We start from the raw sequence: 20,522 nt of genomic DNA, 5'->3' as shown, positions 1-20,522 counted from the left end.
CGAGGTGAGATCTGGGGGGTGGAGTGTTCAACTCGTAAGCAAAAGCACCTGCGCTGAGATAGGCAGATGCTGTAATCTCATGAGAAGTTTGGACAGGGAGAGATGGAAGCGATGAGGACTTTTGCTCCAAATGGAAAAGGAGAAAACCTCAGTTCCTAGAGATGCTCCCAGAGATAGTCCTAAAGATGAAGATGAGGAAGACCCTTTGCTCCCACAGAAGGAGAAGGGCCTCTGTTCCTAGAGATGAAATGCTCCCAGAGATGGGTGAAGAGAACTTTTGTTTCTGAACGGCTCAACCTTAAAATTGTACCCAAAAAACTTCAAGAGTGGACCCTCGAAAGCAGTTGCGGGAAAAGCTGCAAGTCGGGGGAAAGGACTCACACTCAGGCAGAGAGACTCCTCTTCCTAAATGGACTGAACAGTATTTGGAAGTGGGCGGCTGTCTCGTTGTGATAATGTTTTCATAGCATGAGCAAGAAGAGACTTCTCTTTCTAAATGGACTGAACAAGGTTATTATGGAAGTGGTAAAAAGACTGAACATCTTAAGGGTTGTCTTTTTTCATTGTCAGTGGGAGAAGGGAGGAAGGTGGGGGGAGGAGGAGAGTTCTGAAGGTGGTATAATTTTTTTTTCCTCTTTTAGGTCTGTTAATAAACTTCTTCATATTCTTTCAAGTTTGGTCCCTGCTTTGCATTTCTCCTAATTCTTATCTCACAGAAGATAAACAGTAATGAGTATTTTGGACCAAATCACTCCACTAAATTGGTGTTTCCGCCCGGTTACAAACCCAACCCGCTACATAGGTGAAGGAAAAACAGTAAAACAGAAAAGAAAAAACATGCCAAACTCATAAAATTCATGAATTATTGCCCAGGGCTGTTGAGCCAAGACAATCCTTTTCTCAATTAGGACTACTTCAGAGTTTGTCTTTTACTCATTATCAATGGTCAAAGTTTCAAATGAGGAAATACAACAAAAATTTTCAGGATGAAAACAAGGAGTTCACATAAAATATCTCTTCTTTCTAAACACTGTTCTTGACACTTTCCAGTAAGCATTCACATATTACAAAGTATGCATGGGTACACACCAGAATCCATGATAAATGTAAGAATTCATGCACTGGTGTGCAATACCTAAATTCCTTGACGTTCTGCTCAGATAGCTTCCAACACACTTTCAGTGAACTATGCTAACCTGCTTCACAGCTGAATGGTTAAAACATCTAGTTTAGACTGACACATAATTAGTTTCAACTTACAATACAGAAGGTTAGGACTTCATAATGTCACAAGAGATCAAAACTTGTTTCAGCTTCAAATCTTTGTGTTAGTAGTCTGTATTTATCCTGTAGAAACTGGTATAACCACCCCACTTCCCTGCAACTACAACTAGGTCTGGCAGGATTTCTCAAAACCCAGTTGTTATAATTTAAAATAAAATACTAAGATTATAGACTTCACTAAACATTAAAAAAAGTATTAAGTAATTCCTTACTTTTTTTAAGGGTAGAGAAATTCTAAATGGAAAAAACTTGGAAAAATGCTCATAACAAATTTAACTGGGACTGTCCTCCCAGAGAGAGGGGGAGAGAGAGGGATACAGAGTGAGATAGAAAGAGAGACTTTGCAGGCACTAGCTGAAGAAAATCCCCCATCTTTTTCTTTAAATAGGTGATGATGGGATAATTTTAAGAGAAGAAGCAGCAAGCTGAAGAGGAATGGAAAACAATCTTTCATGTCACCATGAAGGAGAAGCAGAGCCAGCCAAACTAAAAGAAAAAACACTGTCAATAATTTGACATAATGACTGCAGCCAAGCAGAGGCACAATGCTTCTCATCTTTTCAGGTCATACAAACTGTTCACCAACAGTGTATTGAAGAAAATATCAGAAACATTCACAGAAGCAAATGGAAAGCTTTGACACAATGTGTTCATGAGTTGTTTGCTCATTTTATCAATCAGATCAGAGCTTTTAAATATAGAGGATACACTAAGCAATCCATATACATCATATGGACATATAGACTTGAATGTCTACTTTCTCTACTGATGCATATTTAAGAATTCCTATGCATCAATATAGTATGTTCAAGAATAGTGTCACATGAACAAATAACAACTGAAAGAAAACGGTTTTCTTATCCTCATTATGTCACAAAGAGATCTCTTGAATTCTTTTTTACTCATTTAAGTACTTCATTCAAATATTTCTGAATTCTCTAAGCAAACCCCTATTAAAAATCTTGGTTTACCTTGTTCTCAAAGTTATGCAAAAAGAGGGGGGCAGGAGGGAGGGAAGCATGACACTAGATAATGATAGCCACCATGTATATTAACACTATCAATGGAAGCACAGTTTACCCAAAATGTTTCTTGAAGATAGATATTATAATGTAAATTCACTCCTGAATACAGTTTAGGATAGAGAGAGTGTGCATGCACAAGAACAAACACACGAGTGTGCTGGACTATGCTGTTAGCACAGTCCATAGCATGTTCCATAATTCTCCAAGACACTTCCTTTAGAAGAACAAGGTCTGTCAACCATTGTAATTGTTAAGCCTGACTTTTGAAAATGCAAAATTTCCTAAATTCCAGGAAAAATATTTACATAGCATTGCAGCCCAAAATTTTTTACGTGAAAAACAGTATCTTACTTATTCCTACATAATAGGACAAAAAAAAAAAAGCAACAGCTTATTAAATTGTAGGTACTGATTCTCATGTTAGAATAGTATCCATAGAACCAGAACCAAAGATCCAACCTTCTAGTGGTCTGTGTAATCAAACCTCAGTTTTATACAAGTGGATGAATGATAAATTACAGAAAGTAGCAATGACAAAAGTGCTCAGGGTATATTTTTGGATTACAGCATAGGCGAGACAACAGTTCAAATCTGGATAACAGCTAGAAATCATAAATACAAACATGTACAATCCCAAAAGCTGCCGCTGCAAATTTTAGGTAGAGGATAAAATACTTTTATGCTGAAGCATACTGATGGCACAGTATATTTCATCTATTGATTACAAATAGATTTGTTGTCTTCCTGAAAATTTTACTCTCAGTGACAGGCTGGAAAACTACATTATTGGCCTCCAAAGGGACATAGCCTCCTTAAAAGCTTCTGAAGACACCCATCCTTAACAAAAACTACAACTCTCAGGATAAATCCTACTGCTGCCCTCAATTTTCTATTACTTGAAGTACCAAAGTTTATTGTTACAAAGTTAAAATTGGCTAGTGGGCCAAGCAAATGAACCACCTTGGATTTTCCCTTTTAAGAGAAGTCAACAGCAAATGACTATAGGGGATGGTAGGAGCACAATAAGCCCAGAGTGATGCACTTGTAGCATTCTTTCAGTTTCCAGTTTGCAGCATGGAGACTTCCCTAACTCAGGGTGGTATCTTCATAATTAAAGTTGTTTGAAGATTTTTTTCTTCAACAAAAGTTCAAATTGTTCAGGTTCTAAACCCATGCAAAATGCTTTTCATCCTTGGACAAGTAGCCCAGCAGCTTAGTTACTCAACCACTCTTTTTTTCTAACAATATCACTCAGTAGAATTACAAGATGCTATCTAGATCTTGCATCAGATGAGATGGAAAGCACCTACTTCCTCTTCACCTTCTTCATGCACCTCATCATTTTAGAAACTTGTATTACATTCCTCCACTTAGCCAAATCCATACATAATCCACCACCTGGAAACTGTTCCATACCTTTGATCACACTTACCTTGTTTCCTTATCATTTTTTTAACTTTCAAGCCCTCTTTTTAAAATGGGACAGGCAAAAGAGATTAGAACAGCATAGAGCATACTGAGAACAAGCTCATTTTAAAAGTAGCAAAGTGATGATTCCTCTCAAGGACTACTTACATAAACTCTTCTCCCCGCTATGTGGTAACAGCCAATGCTTCTACCATGGGCGCTTAGCTTTTTTATGAACTTCTAGTAAAAGGACTTTTTCAAAATGCACTTTGGAAATAAAATTAAACCATAATGTTGTTCACAGGTTCACTGATTCCTTCCAAAAGCTGCCAGATTTGTTCTTTACAGGAGGTACAGAAAATATTAAATAATACAGGGTTTTATCTTTTAAGCATTAATTCTGCTTATTTTACACTTTCTCCAAACTTCCCTGATGTACATGCCTAATTGTCTGTGCTCTCCTGAATCCCCTTGAAATCATTTTCAAAATCTAATGTCCTACCTACTCTATTCCATTCCACCCAATACTAAAGCAGTTTTGAGTATTGGCTTTCTTGTTTGCTCATTACCAGAGTCCGTAATAGGAGGAAAACACAGATATATATTAAACAGAGCAGACTTTGCAATTGACTCTGAAATTTTTACTAGGCATCCATGCACAGTACCCTAGTGATGCATTCAATCTTCTCAAACTGCTGGGGAGGAATGTAAGTCCTCCAGTGACCAAGCAAGCTACTAGAATCTCTTGAATTGAGAAAGGTAGGTAAAATTAAGAAAAATTTCTGAACTCCCGCTCTTGAGTTTTCCTGTCCTTTAATAAAAGTTTAAAATACCATAAAACAGTATTTGCTCCAGCACACTATTAAGAGACATAAACCAGACATCTGAGCATAAAGGCAGAAAGGATTCTGGATAGAATTGCCTATTGTGGGCAGGCTTATGTTCCAGAAGATTTCAGTCTCATATATGACATGCAGATAAAGTACGAAAAATACCATTTAGGAGTATCATTTGATAAGTGATTACTAAAAATGGTGAAGTTGTCCATTTCTCATTAGAAGAAAAGCCATTCTAAACCTTGAGTGGGCACAACTGCCTGCTCTAATTGCAGAACCTATTTCTCATTAAATTTCTCATGTTTATGACTTCTCAAAAGTTATTTTAGTGTTTTAGAGCACAATTCTTATCAAACAAACCATTGCTTTTCCCTGGAATAGTCATACCTTCAAGAAAAAAGAGCCACCACGTCTTATCCCATTCTGAGGATCCAACCTGGACAAGACATTATTGAACAACTTGGATTTCTGGAAATTAGTAAACAGTTATTACCATACAGAAGTTCTAACTCACAGAGCGAGGGACAGACACACAGTGTGAACATGCAGTTGAAACACTGAAGAGAATAACATACAGAAATAACTGCTGCCAGAATTTCAGACAATCCCTGACAGGGCTTCCACATTTGTAAAGCATCCATTTCTGACTGGCATTAGGATCTGCTTACACAGAAACTGGAGCATGACTGCAGTACTGTCTTTCAGTATCAGCTATACAATGCTAGTGGAGACTCTTTAGACTGCCTCTCAGATAGTTATATCCCATTTTCCCTGTACACACCACATTTGCCATGCTGTGTTCAGGAAGAAGGCAGGAAGAAAGAGTATTTTCTCAGTTTAGCTAAGCTTACCAGAAGTGCAGGGCTGATGCATGCCTAGAAATCCTAGACAATCTGTCACTGCATTTGCACAGGTAGACCCTGCAGCCTGATACAGAAACCTGACCCTTGCATGAAAGCACATATGCAGCAGACAGAGGGTTCCCATGACAAGAGACAGGTAACAGACAGATACAGACACTTAAAATACATACTCCTTTTATCCTTTTATCTTGGCTAAAAAACTCATACACACATAAACTAACCCCCCAAATGAATTGCAGACATAACCAAGAAATTTGTCTTGTAGGAGTTTAATGAAAAGGTACAAAGAAAGCAATATTTGACCTATTTTTCCTTTAAAATAAACCTCAGGAATGTCCTGTGAAGAGTTTTGAGGCGAGTTATTTCTGCATGTACTTCTCAACATTTGAAATGCATGTTCATGTTATTTATTGGATCCAGCAGACATCTGAAAGGCTTTCCAAGCAGCATTCCATCCATCCACCCATCCATCCATCCATCCATAATCCAGACTTCAGGCATACGTTAGCAACAACTTTCCATAACTCAGGAGTGAGAAAGAACTCTGCAGGATTCCCTTTGAAGGTCATAAATCTTTCTATTTTATCAGCCATAGGAATAGCTAATATGTACCTCAGCACACTCCAGTCCCTGGATATGAATTATCTCACTTTTATTCTAAAAATTACCAGGCCCTGACAAATAATTATATTAATATTTCTGTGTTGTTTTTAATACATCTGGTTAAATCATTATGCAATGCATGTATTTCCCCTTTGGTTATTTTATTACCAGTATACTTGAACTTAAAATGAAAAGTTATACTCTATTTTATACATGAACATTACATTTTCAGGTGGCACAGATCAATGTGAACTTTTTACTTGAATGTTAATGAGACTTTATTGAGGAAAGTGTTATAAAAGACGATTTAGTAATAAAAAAAAAGTTAATAATCTGGATATATGGGAATGTCTACTTAATTACATGGAAAAAATACTCATGGGATAATTCTGGTTTTCCCATATGAACAGATACAGATGAAAATACAAAAATGCTCATGCATCATCTACAGTTTAGAAGTCTTTTAAAGACAACCAGCTTTATCACACACAACGGAGATGTATTTTGCATATGGCCACACACAGCCTCAGAAGCAGGTTTTTATAAATCAGCATAAAAATTCAGAACATCTTGTAAGAATACAGGCTGGAGATGAATTCTGTGGAAAAGGACCTGAAATCTCAGTAGACAGAAACCTCAGACTGAGTCACTGGTAAGCCCTGGCAGCAAAGCCAGCCAGCAGCCTCCTGGCCCAGTAGGTGGAGGGAAATGATTACCTATTGAGGAATGGTTAGAGGATCAGGGGCATGGGTCATTGATAGAATTATGGGATCAATAAAAGAACTGTACAAACAATAGCCCTGCAAGCAAAGGTTAGTGTGAGAAACTGTCTGCATGAGAAAATCCCTGTGTGAGAAACAGGCCTGGGAACAAGAAGGGAGTTTGAGGATGTGCAGCTGTGCAGATAAGACCCGGAGAGGGGAGGGTGAACTCTGAATTCTTTTAATCATAACATAACTAGTAGAAGCTTGCCAATGTAGTCTAAGTATGTAGAAGCAGAAATGCGCTTTGATAGGTTTGAGTCAATTAAGAGTTAACAAGCTGGTATACTATATAAGTGTCTCTGGATTGCTAATAAACGGAGCTTGCTTTTATCAACCATATTGGCTGGACTGCAATTCCTCCCCCCGCCAGAGTCCACGGACCTTTTCCAACAATTACCCCCCCCAGCACTCATTGTGAAATCACAGAGGTTGGCAGGGACCTCTGGAGTCCAAGCACTGCCCAAAGCCAAGTCACCTGGAGCAAGCTGCTCAAGGCCATATGGACTCTGGTTTTGAACTTCCAGGATCAGGATTCTACAACCTCTCCGACCAAACAGTTCCAGAGTTCAATCTTTACTGTGTAGATCTCCCTTAAAATGTTTAAAAATGATTTATTGTATTTCAAGACCACATCTAAAATACCACATCCAGTTTTAGGGACCCTGATACAAGAAAAATGTGAATAAACTGAAGCAAGAGCAAAAGATCACCAAGATGCTCAGAGGTGCACATGCTCTTTCAGAGGCTGGGGAAACGGCTTGTTCAGCCTGAAGAAAAGAAAGCTCCAGAGCACCTAATCACAGCCTGATAAAACCAATGCTATCATGATGAGAAATCTCCATTTTTAATAGTGGTGCATAGTGGGAAGAGAAGAGACAAGCAGCATAAACAAAAAATGTTCCAGCTGGCTGTTGTGAAGAAACTTCAACATAAGGACGAGGAAGCACTGGATTAGATTAACCCCTAGAGACTGTGAAGTCTCTGTCCTTGGAGGGTTCACGATCCAACTGGACAAAGCTTTGAAAAACTCAATCTGACCTCAGACCTGGCCATACATTGAGCAGAATTATCATATGTTCTTAAGATTTCAGAAGCTCTCATTTGTTTTCCTGAAATAAATAAGAAGCAATTGCAGTGAGGCATAGTCTTTCTGGGACAAAAATGAAAGAAAAAATTTAGAGCACTCACGAAGCACTGAAAAGGAAAACCATTACATACATCATCATCCAAAATTGACTGCTATAAGACAGATATAGATTCCAAGATTAAATGATATTTTAGAGAGATAAAGTTATATCAAAAAATGCCCTAATATTAGTTAGATCAATTTTTAAAATTTTAATAGAACTGTGATATAACACATGCACAGTCACTTAGAAGCCCAAACTTGGAGACAACCAACAGAAAAAGAAGATGCAAAGTAATCTAAGAAGAAAAAATAGATTAAACTATCATGCAAGATCAAACATTAACTAATGGAAAAGTTCTGCAAAACTCTAGCTGGAGCCAAAAACATACTTACAATAGGAACCTCCAGATGATAAAAAAACAGCATGAAGGAACCTGCTAAAGTGGCACATGATTTGAACAAGTTTTTTATTTCTTTTCTCAGCTAAGAACTGTATGCATGTCAGGAAGTGACTGTCTTGCTGCCCAGTGCCAACTCCTGTTCTTTATTCTACACATCTCTGTGGTTCAAAGATGTATTCTTATATTAAAAATACACAGAGTCACATTAGATACATAAGGGAGGGTGGATGAGTGAGGAATGAAGAAATAATAGATACTACACGTGGTAAAACTCAAGCAAGAAATACATATGTCTTAATAACACCTTTGACAATTCTGGAATCAAGAAAATGAGACTGTCTGGACGGATTGGAAAAATAAATGAGTTTTCTGTTAAGAATAATAAAGGGGTACAAATACAATCATACAATCATTCTTCCATTACACACTTCTGCACTGAAAGGACAAAAGTCACAAAAAAATGTATCTAGTTCATATTAGCCAAAAATTTCACAAGATGACCCTAACTGTTATCAAAGTGCACTCTTTAAATTTATCCAATATGGTAGGGCAACATGAAATGGAAGCTTATATTGACGAATAAATTAATGGCAATATTCTGCAGAGATTCTTTGATTGCAGTTATTACCACATGTCACATTCCTCTCTTCTAAAATCCCTGTACAGTTTATTCAGACACTTCAGACAAAACCATCACATACAGAAGTCCCTTATGCCATATTTTCAGACAAAAATAATTGTGCATCCAGAATGTAAGTCAGCTAGAACTACAGCATCATACAGTGAACCACTGAGAATCTTTAAAGTTCATCTAGTCCGAACCTCCTGCCATGGGCAGGAACAGCTTCAGCTAGCTCAGGCTGTTTAAAGCCACATCAGTCCTGACCTTGAACACGTCCAGGAAGAGGACATCCACAACTTCTTTGGGCTCTCTCATCATAGAAAATGTACTCCTTATGTCCAATCTAAATCTACTCTCAGTTTGAAATGTTGCCCCTTGTCCTGTCTCTACAGGCCCTGGCAAAAAGCCCCTTTTAAGTACTGAAAGGTTCCAGTAATGTCTCCCCAGAGCCTTCTCTTCTCCAGGCTGAACAACCCCAATCTTCTCAGCCTTTCCTCATAGGAGAGATGCTCCAGCCCTCTGATCCTCTGCATCCACTCCAACAGGTCCATGTCTGTCCTGTGCTGGGGATTCCTGAAATGGCTTCAGCACTCCAGGTGGGGTCTCACAAGAACAGAGCAGAAGGGCAGAATCCCCTCCCTCACCTTGCTGCCCACCTGCTTTGCATGCCCAGGATCCAGATGGCTTTCTGGGCTGCAAGTGCACATTGCCGGTCATGTCCACCAGTATCCCACGTCCTTCTCTACAGGGTTAGTTCTTCCAACCAACTCAACCTGCAACTACATGGCTGTTTTATCTGTTAAGTAAAGTGGTATCATCACAGAAAGGAAAGGAAACAAGAGAATGGAAAAAGAAAAACAAGAAACCCCTTTATTTCAGCAGCACTGCAGTTGCACTGAATTAACTGTAGCATCATTAGTCACACCACTAGCATAATCTTTCAAGCCTGCTTTTGATAGATGAGTGCATCCTTGAATACATCCAACACCATTCCATTTATACAACAGCTTAAATTTTCATTGATGCAATTTAATTCCACTGCAATTAGTTTCCATATTTTGCTTCTCAGTGCCTGACGGTTTTGCATGAAAACAGAATTTTAAGGAGAAATCACCTAATCTGTGAACTTCCTTTCCTAGAAAAAAAATAGAGCAACAGGCCAGTGACAATGATGTTCCAGAAGTAGGTAAAACAGTTGGAGGGTTTGCATTTCTTTACCTGGGTTTCTTCCTTTCCAGTAGATTTCAAGCTCTCATTTTTTTTCTTTATAACTTTTCACATATTTTTGCTATGTGGTCAAGTACTTTAAAATTTAGGAATTCTGAGAGATTGAAATAAGCAAACCAGTATTTGTTACAAGAATTGACATGAGAAAATGACTATGCATTTCAAAAATGCTACACAGAATATTGAGCTTGATTTGACCTTTAACCAGGAGAAATACACTTAAAAAACCTTCAAAAAAGTTTAAGCCTTCTATTGTTGACTCAATTTTATAACAGTTTTGTCAAAAATGAACTCTGTTGCAAGTTCCAATTCACAATGCACCTTAGCCAGTGAAACATTCATATTAAAACGTAAGTCATAGGAAAGAATGTTGTAGATACTTCTTATCTTCATAAAATTATAAGCCCATGAAAATTTACCCAAAAATCTACCATTATTAGACTCCAATTTGCTGCATGTAGCAGAAAATTGTGCCTTAATTCATAGATTTTCCACATTTGAAAAAATTCAAACATTCAGTGAAGTAGCATAAGTATCAAGTTTTAAATGTGTATTTTAAAAATATGAAGATAATTTCAGGAACTATTAAGACAGAAATCACTTTTAGGTTGCTATATTATTGACTTAAAAATTAATAAATAAGCCAGTTTTTCACCCCCTCAGTGAGATTCTGAGCAACCATTCTACATGCTTGGTGACAGAGTTGCAAAACATGCCTCTAGAACCGGAGGTTTCAATTCTGCTCTAGAACATCACACCACAATGAAACATGAAGACATTTTGACCAAGAGAGGTTGCACAGGTTTTTTTTTTTTCTGTTTTCCTTTCTATGCCAAACTAGCAGTGGATTTCTCCAATGGGAAAATCGACTTCTCCCTTGTTTTTTATAGATGTACTCTTTTTCAGCCTTAAAGTAGTTCACAACCATGACATTAATCAGTTAAGTCCACTACTTACAGACTGGAAAAATCAATTTACCTGAATGCCATCAAGCAACTTGCTCATGCACCAGTAACTGTCAGCCTCTATGTTCTGCAGCACTTCTTCAGGCAGACTGGAAACATCAAAATTTTCCACTTCTTCTTCTTCTGTTTTAGGAAAAGAGAGAGAAAGACAACTCAATGAAGTGCACATAATAAATAAAGCAAGAATGAGGAAAATAATTGAAAACAAAGACAGCCACCACTTATCTTCTTCTCAGAAACTTCAATGCACATTTACTTGAACAGGGACTAAATTAATCATTTATTGCTCAACTGTGTCATCTAATGGCTTTAAATGTTAATGAATACTTAATTTCTTGCAGACTGTGAAAATCTCGAATCATGCCTGGTTAACCAGAATTATTATATAATAAATTACTTTATTCTAAACATTTCACACCTGAAAGAGGATCAGAAGCACTTTGAGAGTCCTATATATGAACAATCCCTAAGAAGATGACTGTGTTTGCACCATGCACAGAATGTGCAAATATTTTGCCAGTCTTCACAGAAGAAAAAGCCCTGAAAAATACTTTTAAGAAAACCACTGAAATTTATTTAGAAAGCAGACTACAGCTTTTCAAGGAAGATTTGTTTTTCAGGCAAGCATTTGGTATTAGAAGGAAATCAGACAAAAGAAAACAGATGATTCCCACTCCTACCCCACAAAAAACGCTGTGATTCTCAGCAGTGGAAAAGCACAGAATCCAAATGACGCCTCATGCATGGAAACTGAGTCTTCCACACAAATGCATTTAAAGAAATTCACACTTCAATATGAACCAACATTTTACACTGTCTTTTTAAGGCATGGCATCTGAATTAATCCATTTTGAAAAGAAACACAATGTGCTGGCCTGCCACCTAACTCCCAAAGTTCCAAAGCTCCAGAAGAGAGTTTAACATGACCTGTGAAGGCTCTGTGTAAATGCTGTAGCTTCCTTCTTGCAGGGGCTCACAGTGTATTACTGTATCAAAATGAGTAACAAAGAAGTATCTGTCCCAGCCCTGGTTTATTCTCAAGGAGACAGAGGTGCAGAAGAGATCAATTTTACCTAAATTGTGCATGGTATACCCAAGAAGGAATTTCCTCCTTTACACAACTGCAAGGTAGCATAGAGTAAAAGGTAAGAGAAAACCAAGAATATACAGTATCCTGAAAGTCCTCTATTGCCTGTCTCACAGCTTTGCAGTATGTAATTAGAGATCCCCAAGTACATCTTTAGGTTGTTACATTTGATTATGTTACCTTTTGTCCATTGGTAACAACCATTATAATTACATATGTTTTAAAATAATTTTAACATACCAGTGATTTTACCACTACTAGTAGACACTGGTAGCAAGGTGTTACCAAAGCATTCTTGTTTGCATTGGTGTCTATATGTGGGTGTACATCTTCTAAGGGATCACTGTTTTTGGATTGTGAAATATTAATAGCTGTAGGACAAGAAGATTAAGTTGTGCTAATAAAGCGTTAGTTAACATATTTACTTACTAGGGAAATCTGGTAAATAAAACAGGGGATTGCAGCAGACTCCATAAAATAACAGCATGGGAGGATCTCAGAGGTGGCAGGGTTGTAAACAATGGACCAGTAGTCATTCACTGGTAATTAAAGGAATGCCACCTTTGCATTTGAGTGCAGTTTTAAAAACCCAATTCCTAAAAGCAGATAAACAAGTATTTAACAGATTTCAAATACTCTATATAATAAACACAGATATAGCACAAGCTCCAGTTAAGGAACATTTGACTGACAGAATGCTATGCAAAATCATAATCTACATATTTAGCATTTATTCATTTATTTGGGTATGTACATAGTGCAAAATGCTTGTTTTTCCATGCAATTTTAAGGGCAAAAGCAGTCAAGCTCCATGCTGCTCTCTCCCTCTTTTTTTTTCTTTTTTTTCTTTTTCTTATTTGGATGAGGAAGTAAACATACTAGAAAAGTTTTGAAAGAAAAGCACAAGGGATTTCAGGACAAACAACAGAAGCAAAAATAAGAAAAAAACACCCCAAAAGTACATATGATATTATTTGTGCTTGAGAACATAATTGCAATTTCTGGTTTTAAATAACATTAAATTTATTTTCAATGAGTGAAATCTGAATGGACAGTAATTTAAAGACTGAATAAAAGAATATGGACAGAAATAGCAGGCCAGTGTGTGCAATATCTGGGGGAGTAAAGATCACTGCCCAAATTTCCCAATTACAAAGTCTTACAGAAGCATTTCTCATTTTCTTCAGTTTCCTGCAGAGATCTTTATCATGTTATCTATACAACTGTAAAAGACAGGAAATAGTTGCCTGGAGGAAAACTGTTGTAGCATGGAATCTATGACATGCTGATCTGAATACGTGCATTGCTGTAAGCATGGTATTAGCTGTTCTTTACTTATTCCCAGGGTATGCTTCTGAAACTTCCCACCATGCAAAAAGACTTTTTCTAAACAGCTTTAACTGGCTCCACTCACAAAGCCAGAGACATAAGGATAAAACAAAAATTTAAAAAAATATTACTTACAGATTTAGTTTCCCAATGACAGTAGAAAATAAACATGCTAAACAGCTTGCCTCCATTAAAAGTAGGTTTTAATTCAAGATTAAGCCTAATGGATGATTTTGATGGAAGTTGTTCAGAATGTTAAAATTAAGTTCACAACTGATCTCTGTCATTTAGATGTAATAGATTTCTTCTAAAGAGTGCTGGAATTTCACCTTTTCAGTACACATCGGGGTAAAAATACAAGCAACCAACAAAAAGGCAGCTTGCATTCAGAACTTCTCTAAACCTGTTACCAACACCAAAATTCAGTCTTTATAAAGCGGGAAAAAAAATGTAACTTGATAGTTTTCATACTTCATTACACTAAGCAAGCTCCTACAAAAGAGATCTCTTTAAATAAAGCACACATTCTCCCAAAGGAATTTTTTCTAAAGAAACAGACATTTAATTGTGCTATTAATGTTTTAACTGTAGCTTTTTACCTTGAAATTGTTTCTCAACACTCAGAATCAGCAAAACTCAGATGAATTCACTGGAGTGGGAGGTAGGGGACAAAATGGGCAAGAAAGACGCAGTGCTGAAGCCCAAAACAGACTGCAAGGTCACCAATAAATTATGATTGTTCTTTACATACACCCAATATACAAAATAATAAATAGAAACACTAGATTAGTTAATTAATTGAACATTTTAAAATTGGGTGGTTTTTTAGCACTAATTTGTGTAAAGGCATAATGTATTTACCACATATCTCAAATCCAAATTATGTATCTCTTGCAGCAGAGCAAGGAAACCATTCTGACCACACATGCACAGGTGTTTGTACAAAACTTACTTTGCTGTAATCTGCTTCAGATATTGCATCTTCAGGTAGACCCAACATAAAAGTTACCACCCAAGTATGCAGAGTACAAAATCATACACACATGATGGCATGAAGAGGTGCACAGTAATATTTCCACATCTAGAAGATCTTACATGTTCCACTCCAAACTCAGTTTTCAAAAAGCCTTACAAAACAGCCTCTCAGTCACTGCTGCACTACGGCAATGTTTTTCTAAGATCAGGACATAATAGAGCATTTAAATGTAAATTCTTTCAGTAACAATTGCCTAATTAAATATGTATATTACCATATCAGTATCTCTCATTGAAAAAGTCCTAGTTACATGTTAATCTTGATAGAAATAGCTCTTGAGCTGTAAAGGATGAATCATTAAAATAAAATCTTTCCTTTCTTTATAGTACTACAGTCACAATGGTAAATTTTTTTTAAAAACTTAATCATCCCATCAGTCCAGGCTTAGGTAAACATGACCTTACTTCATTTCAAATATTCCGCTATAACCAGTCATGTTCTCACATAAATGATGTATTGATGACTTGTCATTTTAACAATCTTACACAATTTCATTCAGATGCAATAGGAAGCAAGATAAATATCTTTATACATCAATATAAGAATGATGTTTCAAACATTAATCATTATATTTTATTAATATGAATTCTCTAAATAATTTTACTGCACATGGCAACGGTTACAATCTTGCGTGACCTGGCGAGCACAGTAAATCATCCTGTCCAAAAACATCTTGATCACATGGACTCAATTTTTATGCTCATAAAAACTAACATATAATTAATAAAAATAATTATAAATAAAAAACAACCCTGCAAGTACTCTCAATTTGCTTTATCACAAAAGAGTAGATATTTCATATCCTTCTCCCTAATTCCAGATTCTGTATGAAAGTAATCAGTAAATCATTCAGAGACTTCCTTTAGTGGGCCTACATTGCTTGCCAGTACGATCTTTTATACACAGGCTTTTTCTTGGCTAGATTTTAATGGCAGGTATCTTTTTTTCCTCCACACTAAATAATCCAGAATTTGCTCTTAATTCATATTCATAATCCACTGCACATATCTACACAAAATCAGACCTGTTTTTAAGGATGATAAATTTACTTGAAAAAAGGAAATTCTCAGCTCATGTTGCAAATTAAACAAAAGACATTGGTTCCTCATAGGCTGCAGACTGAGATTACTGCTTCACAAGTCAGACAGGAGGAAGATGAAAAATATCTTTACTACTTCAAACGCTCTATGACCAAAACAGGGTACAAAGGAGGATTAAGTAAACCTGGAGGTACCAACAAGTCTTTGACCCACAGAACTTGCATAATGCCAAATACAAGACTGGGAACCTCTTCCACACAGGTGAGAAATCAGCCAGTAAATGCAGTTTGAAATTACAGTAAGGAGTATAAGCAGTATCCTTGGGTATGACATTATTATGAAACAGGAGCCTTCAAAGCTTCTAAGATGGCAGCTCTCAAAATTGGATTTCAGCAACAATGAACAAAATTCTCAGCATAAATTCTTCTTACAGTACTCACTTCAATAGGTTTGCTGCTGTCAACCAAAGCAGCTTGCCAGGGAGAAGTTGTGCATGTGACACCAAATTACAGGACTCACAATTAGCAACCAGTATGCATGATGAGCACAGGATGCTGATGAGTATGTTCTTAGAATGCCTCATAAGGGAATTCCCTGAGAAATCCAAAAGGTGCTTGGAGAATAGGAAATGAAAGATTAAAGGTTGAACATGTCTCCCACACTGCATTTTTAATTAACTAGTTTGCCCTTTATCATTTAATTTTTCAAAGCATCAACACACATAACCACAAACACGCAGAGAGAAAACACCAAGTGTGGGACAAGAGTAAACCATAGTATGGTCAAACAAGTCTAAAGCAAACCTCAGGAACCCATGCCTTCCCTGTGTTCAGGTATGGGATTGATTAGACAGTTATTTCAGAACTATCACTCCAGCACTGGAAAAGCCTTCTAAAAGAATCTGTAAATTAATGTAGTTTTGAAAAAGAACTATTTATTTGAGATGGAAAAAAATCAACTGCACTAAAGGCTACAAAATATTTAAAAGATAAAGAAACCAGTATATGTATCTGCATATGCAGGGATGGATTTTAAAAGTACTGAAAATTAATGCTTCTTAACTGAAACTATTAAATAAAAAGAAAAATCAAAATAAGAAATTGTCTTGCATGTAATTACTTAAAAATAGAAGACTGGCAAAGACAACTCATTTGAACAATTCCGTAAACAGAAATATGTTTAAGACATTACCTGGATAACTTCAAAAAGCCCAAAGGTTCAATTCTAACTTGGGTAAATATAAAATTAATACAAATTATCCAAGCACTTGTATGTAAATATAAAAACTTTTAAAAATTCAGAAATGTAATTTTTTTGGTGACAGAAGACTGAAAACTTTGCCACTGTCAAGTAAGCTTACCACCCATTCACATATGACCATAACTCTATGTAAGTATAACTTCACTCACTCATGAAGCAATTTTTACTTTAACCCATTAATGTCCCTGAATGGCATAACAAACTGAGGAAAAACTGTCCTTCAGTGACATCATCCGCACACATCTATGACAGTGGCAGTTTGCTGCAACCCACACTGTGCAATATCCAACTCTCAACTGGACAGATATGTCCCTTTTCTTAACCAAAAATTACATGCTTCCTTATTTTGTAAGGTCCCACATCATTCACAGCTAATAAGAAATCCACCTTACAGACTTCTTGCCTTATTTACAACAGAAATTAAGTACCATCCATTATTTCCACTTTTTAGCACAAACTGCAAATACTGAATTTGAAGAAGTATATTTGAGGAGAATGCACTCTGCAGGAAACACTACTTATATTGCTTAATTGCTGAATGCATTCCTTAACTACTTTAATCTGCTGTGATTTACACTTTCCTAATCAAACTGCTACATATGCTTCTGAGGCAAGCCACAAGGCCTGCTTTTTTCATAAAATTCAAACATATTTTTACATTTCATATAGGTATTTATTATCAAGAAAAAGAAATAATCAAACCTCTGCGGAAAAAAAAAGCCTGCTCTGTTGAAAAATAGTATGATCTCTAATTTTCTTCAACAATGTTACTGTAAGAAAAGTAGTTGTCTTTAAACTTCAGTCATACTGCAGTAAATTTTTATCTCATAATTGACTAAAGCTGGAACACGTAAATCAGTTCACAAATATTTTTTATGAGAACACAATTCATAAGCCAATTTTTTTAGTGTACTGAGTTTTGTCAAAACGAACGTGCTATAAAAGCATAAAGTATTCTCTGCTCCTGTGAAATAACGCAATGAAAGCCTACAGAAGAAAAACTGTTTTGCAAGAAAACTTTTTTGCCTTTTTTGGTTATTGTGCTTAAGTACTTAATTTTTCACTTCTGCTTTAAAAATTTCTTTTCCACAGCTTAAAGTAAAAATTTAAAATACCAAATTTCTCAAATAAAAAACAAGTAAAATATCCCCATGCTAATGAAAAACCCAATGACCTTATTATTACTATGAGTAAAAAAGGTTTGCATTTAAACTACAAGCAAAGCCAACTCAAACTGAAGTTGCAGCACACAAACTTCTGACATTTATTTGTATTGGTTTGAAATCTATAAATTATTAACTAACCATACATCTCATTGGAAATAAGACCAAAAAAAATTTCTTACAATTCTGTTTAATCACTCATCCACCTAATTTGAAAATCTTTTCTTAGATCTTCAGCTGCTACTGATCTATGTAACAGGATTGGAATGTTATGCTTCTGGCATTCGTAAAGCAGGTTGTCATTGCTTAAGCGACTCTTTCTCTTTTAGCTTTTCTTCCCATGAGTTACTTCATAATAAACACATAAAGTTGTGATATTTGGATGTCAAAAGCCACTTTTAATGGCAAAAAAGCCATTAAAGTAATTTCCCAATCTGTTAGAAAGCATGTTTGAGAAGACTTCGATCTGGAAGTATAACCACCCCTGTGCCGCTTCACTATAGAGGGATGATCATTAATTATAACTACATGGAGACCACGGGGAGAGGAGAAATAATAAGAATGCAGAAGCCAGAACTAAAATATGCTGCTCCCTTTGGAATATATGTCTCTCCCATAGCTATATTTATTGCAATTAACTTCCTTCTTCACAATTCTTCCATTTTTATACCTGAAGAAATCTTTTGGTTTCTCTTTAATTTTACTTTACTGCTTTTACCATTATCCAAGATATTGTTATCCATTTTATTCCCATGACACAACATTTCCAGTCTGTAGTTTCAAACAGAATACCTTTCACTAATCTCTCATGACTTCCTCACAGTATTAGTCTATTAATCTCTTAATTGCCTTCAAAAATGAGACAATATAAACCACAAAATGTATTTCAAACTCGAGAAATGAATTTTTACACTAGCATTCATATTATAAAATTAATTTCATTTTTAAAATACTGAGAGTGTGCACTAAGCATCATGAAATAACACATCTTCTTTAGACAGATACATCTGAAAATTTAGAAACACATATATAGATGCAAAATAAACTTTAAAAGCAGGTAATTTAAATCCACATCATCCTATGCAGTAAAAGAGGACCTTCATTGACAGATCTGTTTTAATAAATACATGGGAAACAAAAATTCTTTTTCCTCAAGTTCTTTTTAGTATACATCACAGAAGGAAAAAAAAAAAGGCAAACTTGAATAATACAAAAAGTCTGTGATTTAAAAGACAAATCTGACTTAGCTGAAAACATCAAACACTTCAAATCAATAGAAAGGCTAGACCTGACTTATTTATTCTGATTACTTATGATAGAAGTTTGATTAGCCCCATTTGACCTAAGAATTTTTTTATTAATTCAGAGATTTCTTCTATACATCTCTTATGGCAAAAATTCAAAAGAATGGCTCTGATTTTGCCCATAAGACAGGATTTGGAAAGTTTCTTCACAAGAAACATCTAAGTAAAAAATCCACATAGGTCTCCTGCTATGAGGTGGCATTTTATAGGTTCCATGACACCAGTGTCAGACTTTTTGCCTCTTTGATAGACTTCCTGGCACTGATATGATTGAAGAAATTTTTATTAGTAACTTTCAAGTCCCTACTTGGCTTTTCCTCTAAAGTGTAAAACCATGACAGTCATCTAAAAGATGGGCTTTAAATGGGCTTGAACTCCTCAGCTGCTTTTCAGAGGATTCGCTTTAAAGCACAGCTTTACCACAAAAAGTAAACGGAGGATGGGCCATACACTGTAGTATGCTGATCAGTATTCTCAAGACAAACTTTGGTATGACATAGAAGCATGCAACAAATATTTAAAACAAACAAGCTAAAATAAAAGCCAACCCAAACCACTGAATTCCACCTACAGATGCCTCCACTCACAATAATGGGGAGAGCAATACAACAAATAAAAAGAAGCTCTAAATTTAAGGAAATATAATCCAATTATTATTGCTCTAGCATCAGTAAGAAATCTTTGTAATGTTAGGAAGAGTAGGAAGATGATTGTAATTTCATGCCTACAGATTTAGCCAAAAAACTTTTTATGAAATGGCAATTGCCAATTTTTCAGTTAGTATCTTACGCCACCAAAGATTAAAAATTTTCATTTAATCCCCTATGTACCAGGAAAGCCAGTCATATATAGCAACATATTTAAGAAAAGAACATTTAACTTAAACAGTGGTACCCTGAAGCAATTACTACCAGGCATCAGAAATCATTAGGTCTGAAAAATCCTCAGTCCAACACTTATTTTAATCTTTGAGAAAGTAGGTGTTTGCTTCTTCCATAGTTGCTCTTACAGCTTTTCTCCACACCCAACCTTTCTTAATCCCTTGAGATACTTTTTTTAAAGCTTGTAAGTCAAAAAATGCAAAAAAATCAATGCAAAACAGATCAGAAAATGCAGCCACTGTTGCTACACTTTCAATGAAAATATGATAATTAGTCATGATACTGTTTTGAAACAT

At 36.0% G+C, this 20,522-nt stretch overlaps 1 protein-coding gene across 1 annotated transcript in view; it reads right to left on the bottom strand.

Moving 5' to 3' along the window:
• Positions 1-20,522, bottom strand: part of TBC1D22A (TBC1 domain family member 22A) — a 145,807-nt gene that overhangs the window by 83,976 nt on the left and 41,309 nt on the right. The window contains exon 9 of the mRNA XM_010395583.2: positions 11,140-11,249. Coding sequence (XP_010393885.1) covers positions 11,140-11,249 — 110 coding nt within the window. The remainder of the gene's footprint in view (positions 1-11,139; positions 11,250-20,522) is intronic.

The sequence above is a fragment of the Corvus cornix genome, chromosome 1A, assembly GCF_000738735.6.
Source record: "Corvus cornix cornix isolate S_Up_H32 chromosome 1A, ASM73873v5, whole genome shotgun sequence".
In the NCBI taxonomy this organism is placed as follows: domain Eukaryota; kingdom Metazoa; phylum Chordata; class Aves; order Passeriformes; family Corvidae; genus Corvus; species Corvus cornix.
The sequence above is the reverse complement of the archived record's forward strand: the minus strand, read 5'-3'. Positions and strand labels throughout refer to the sequence as shown.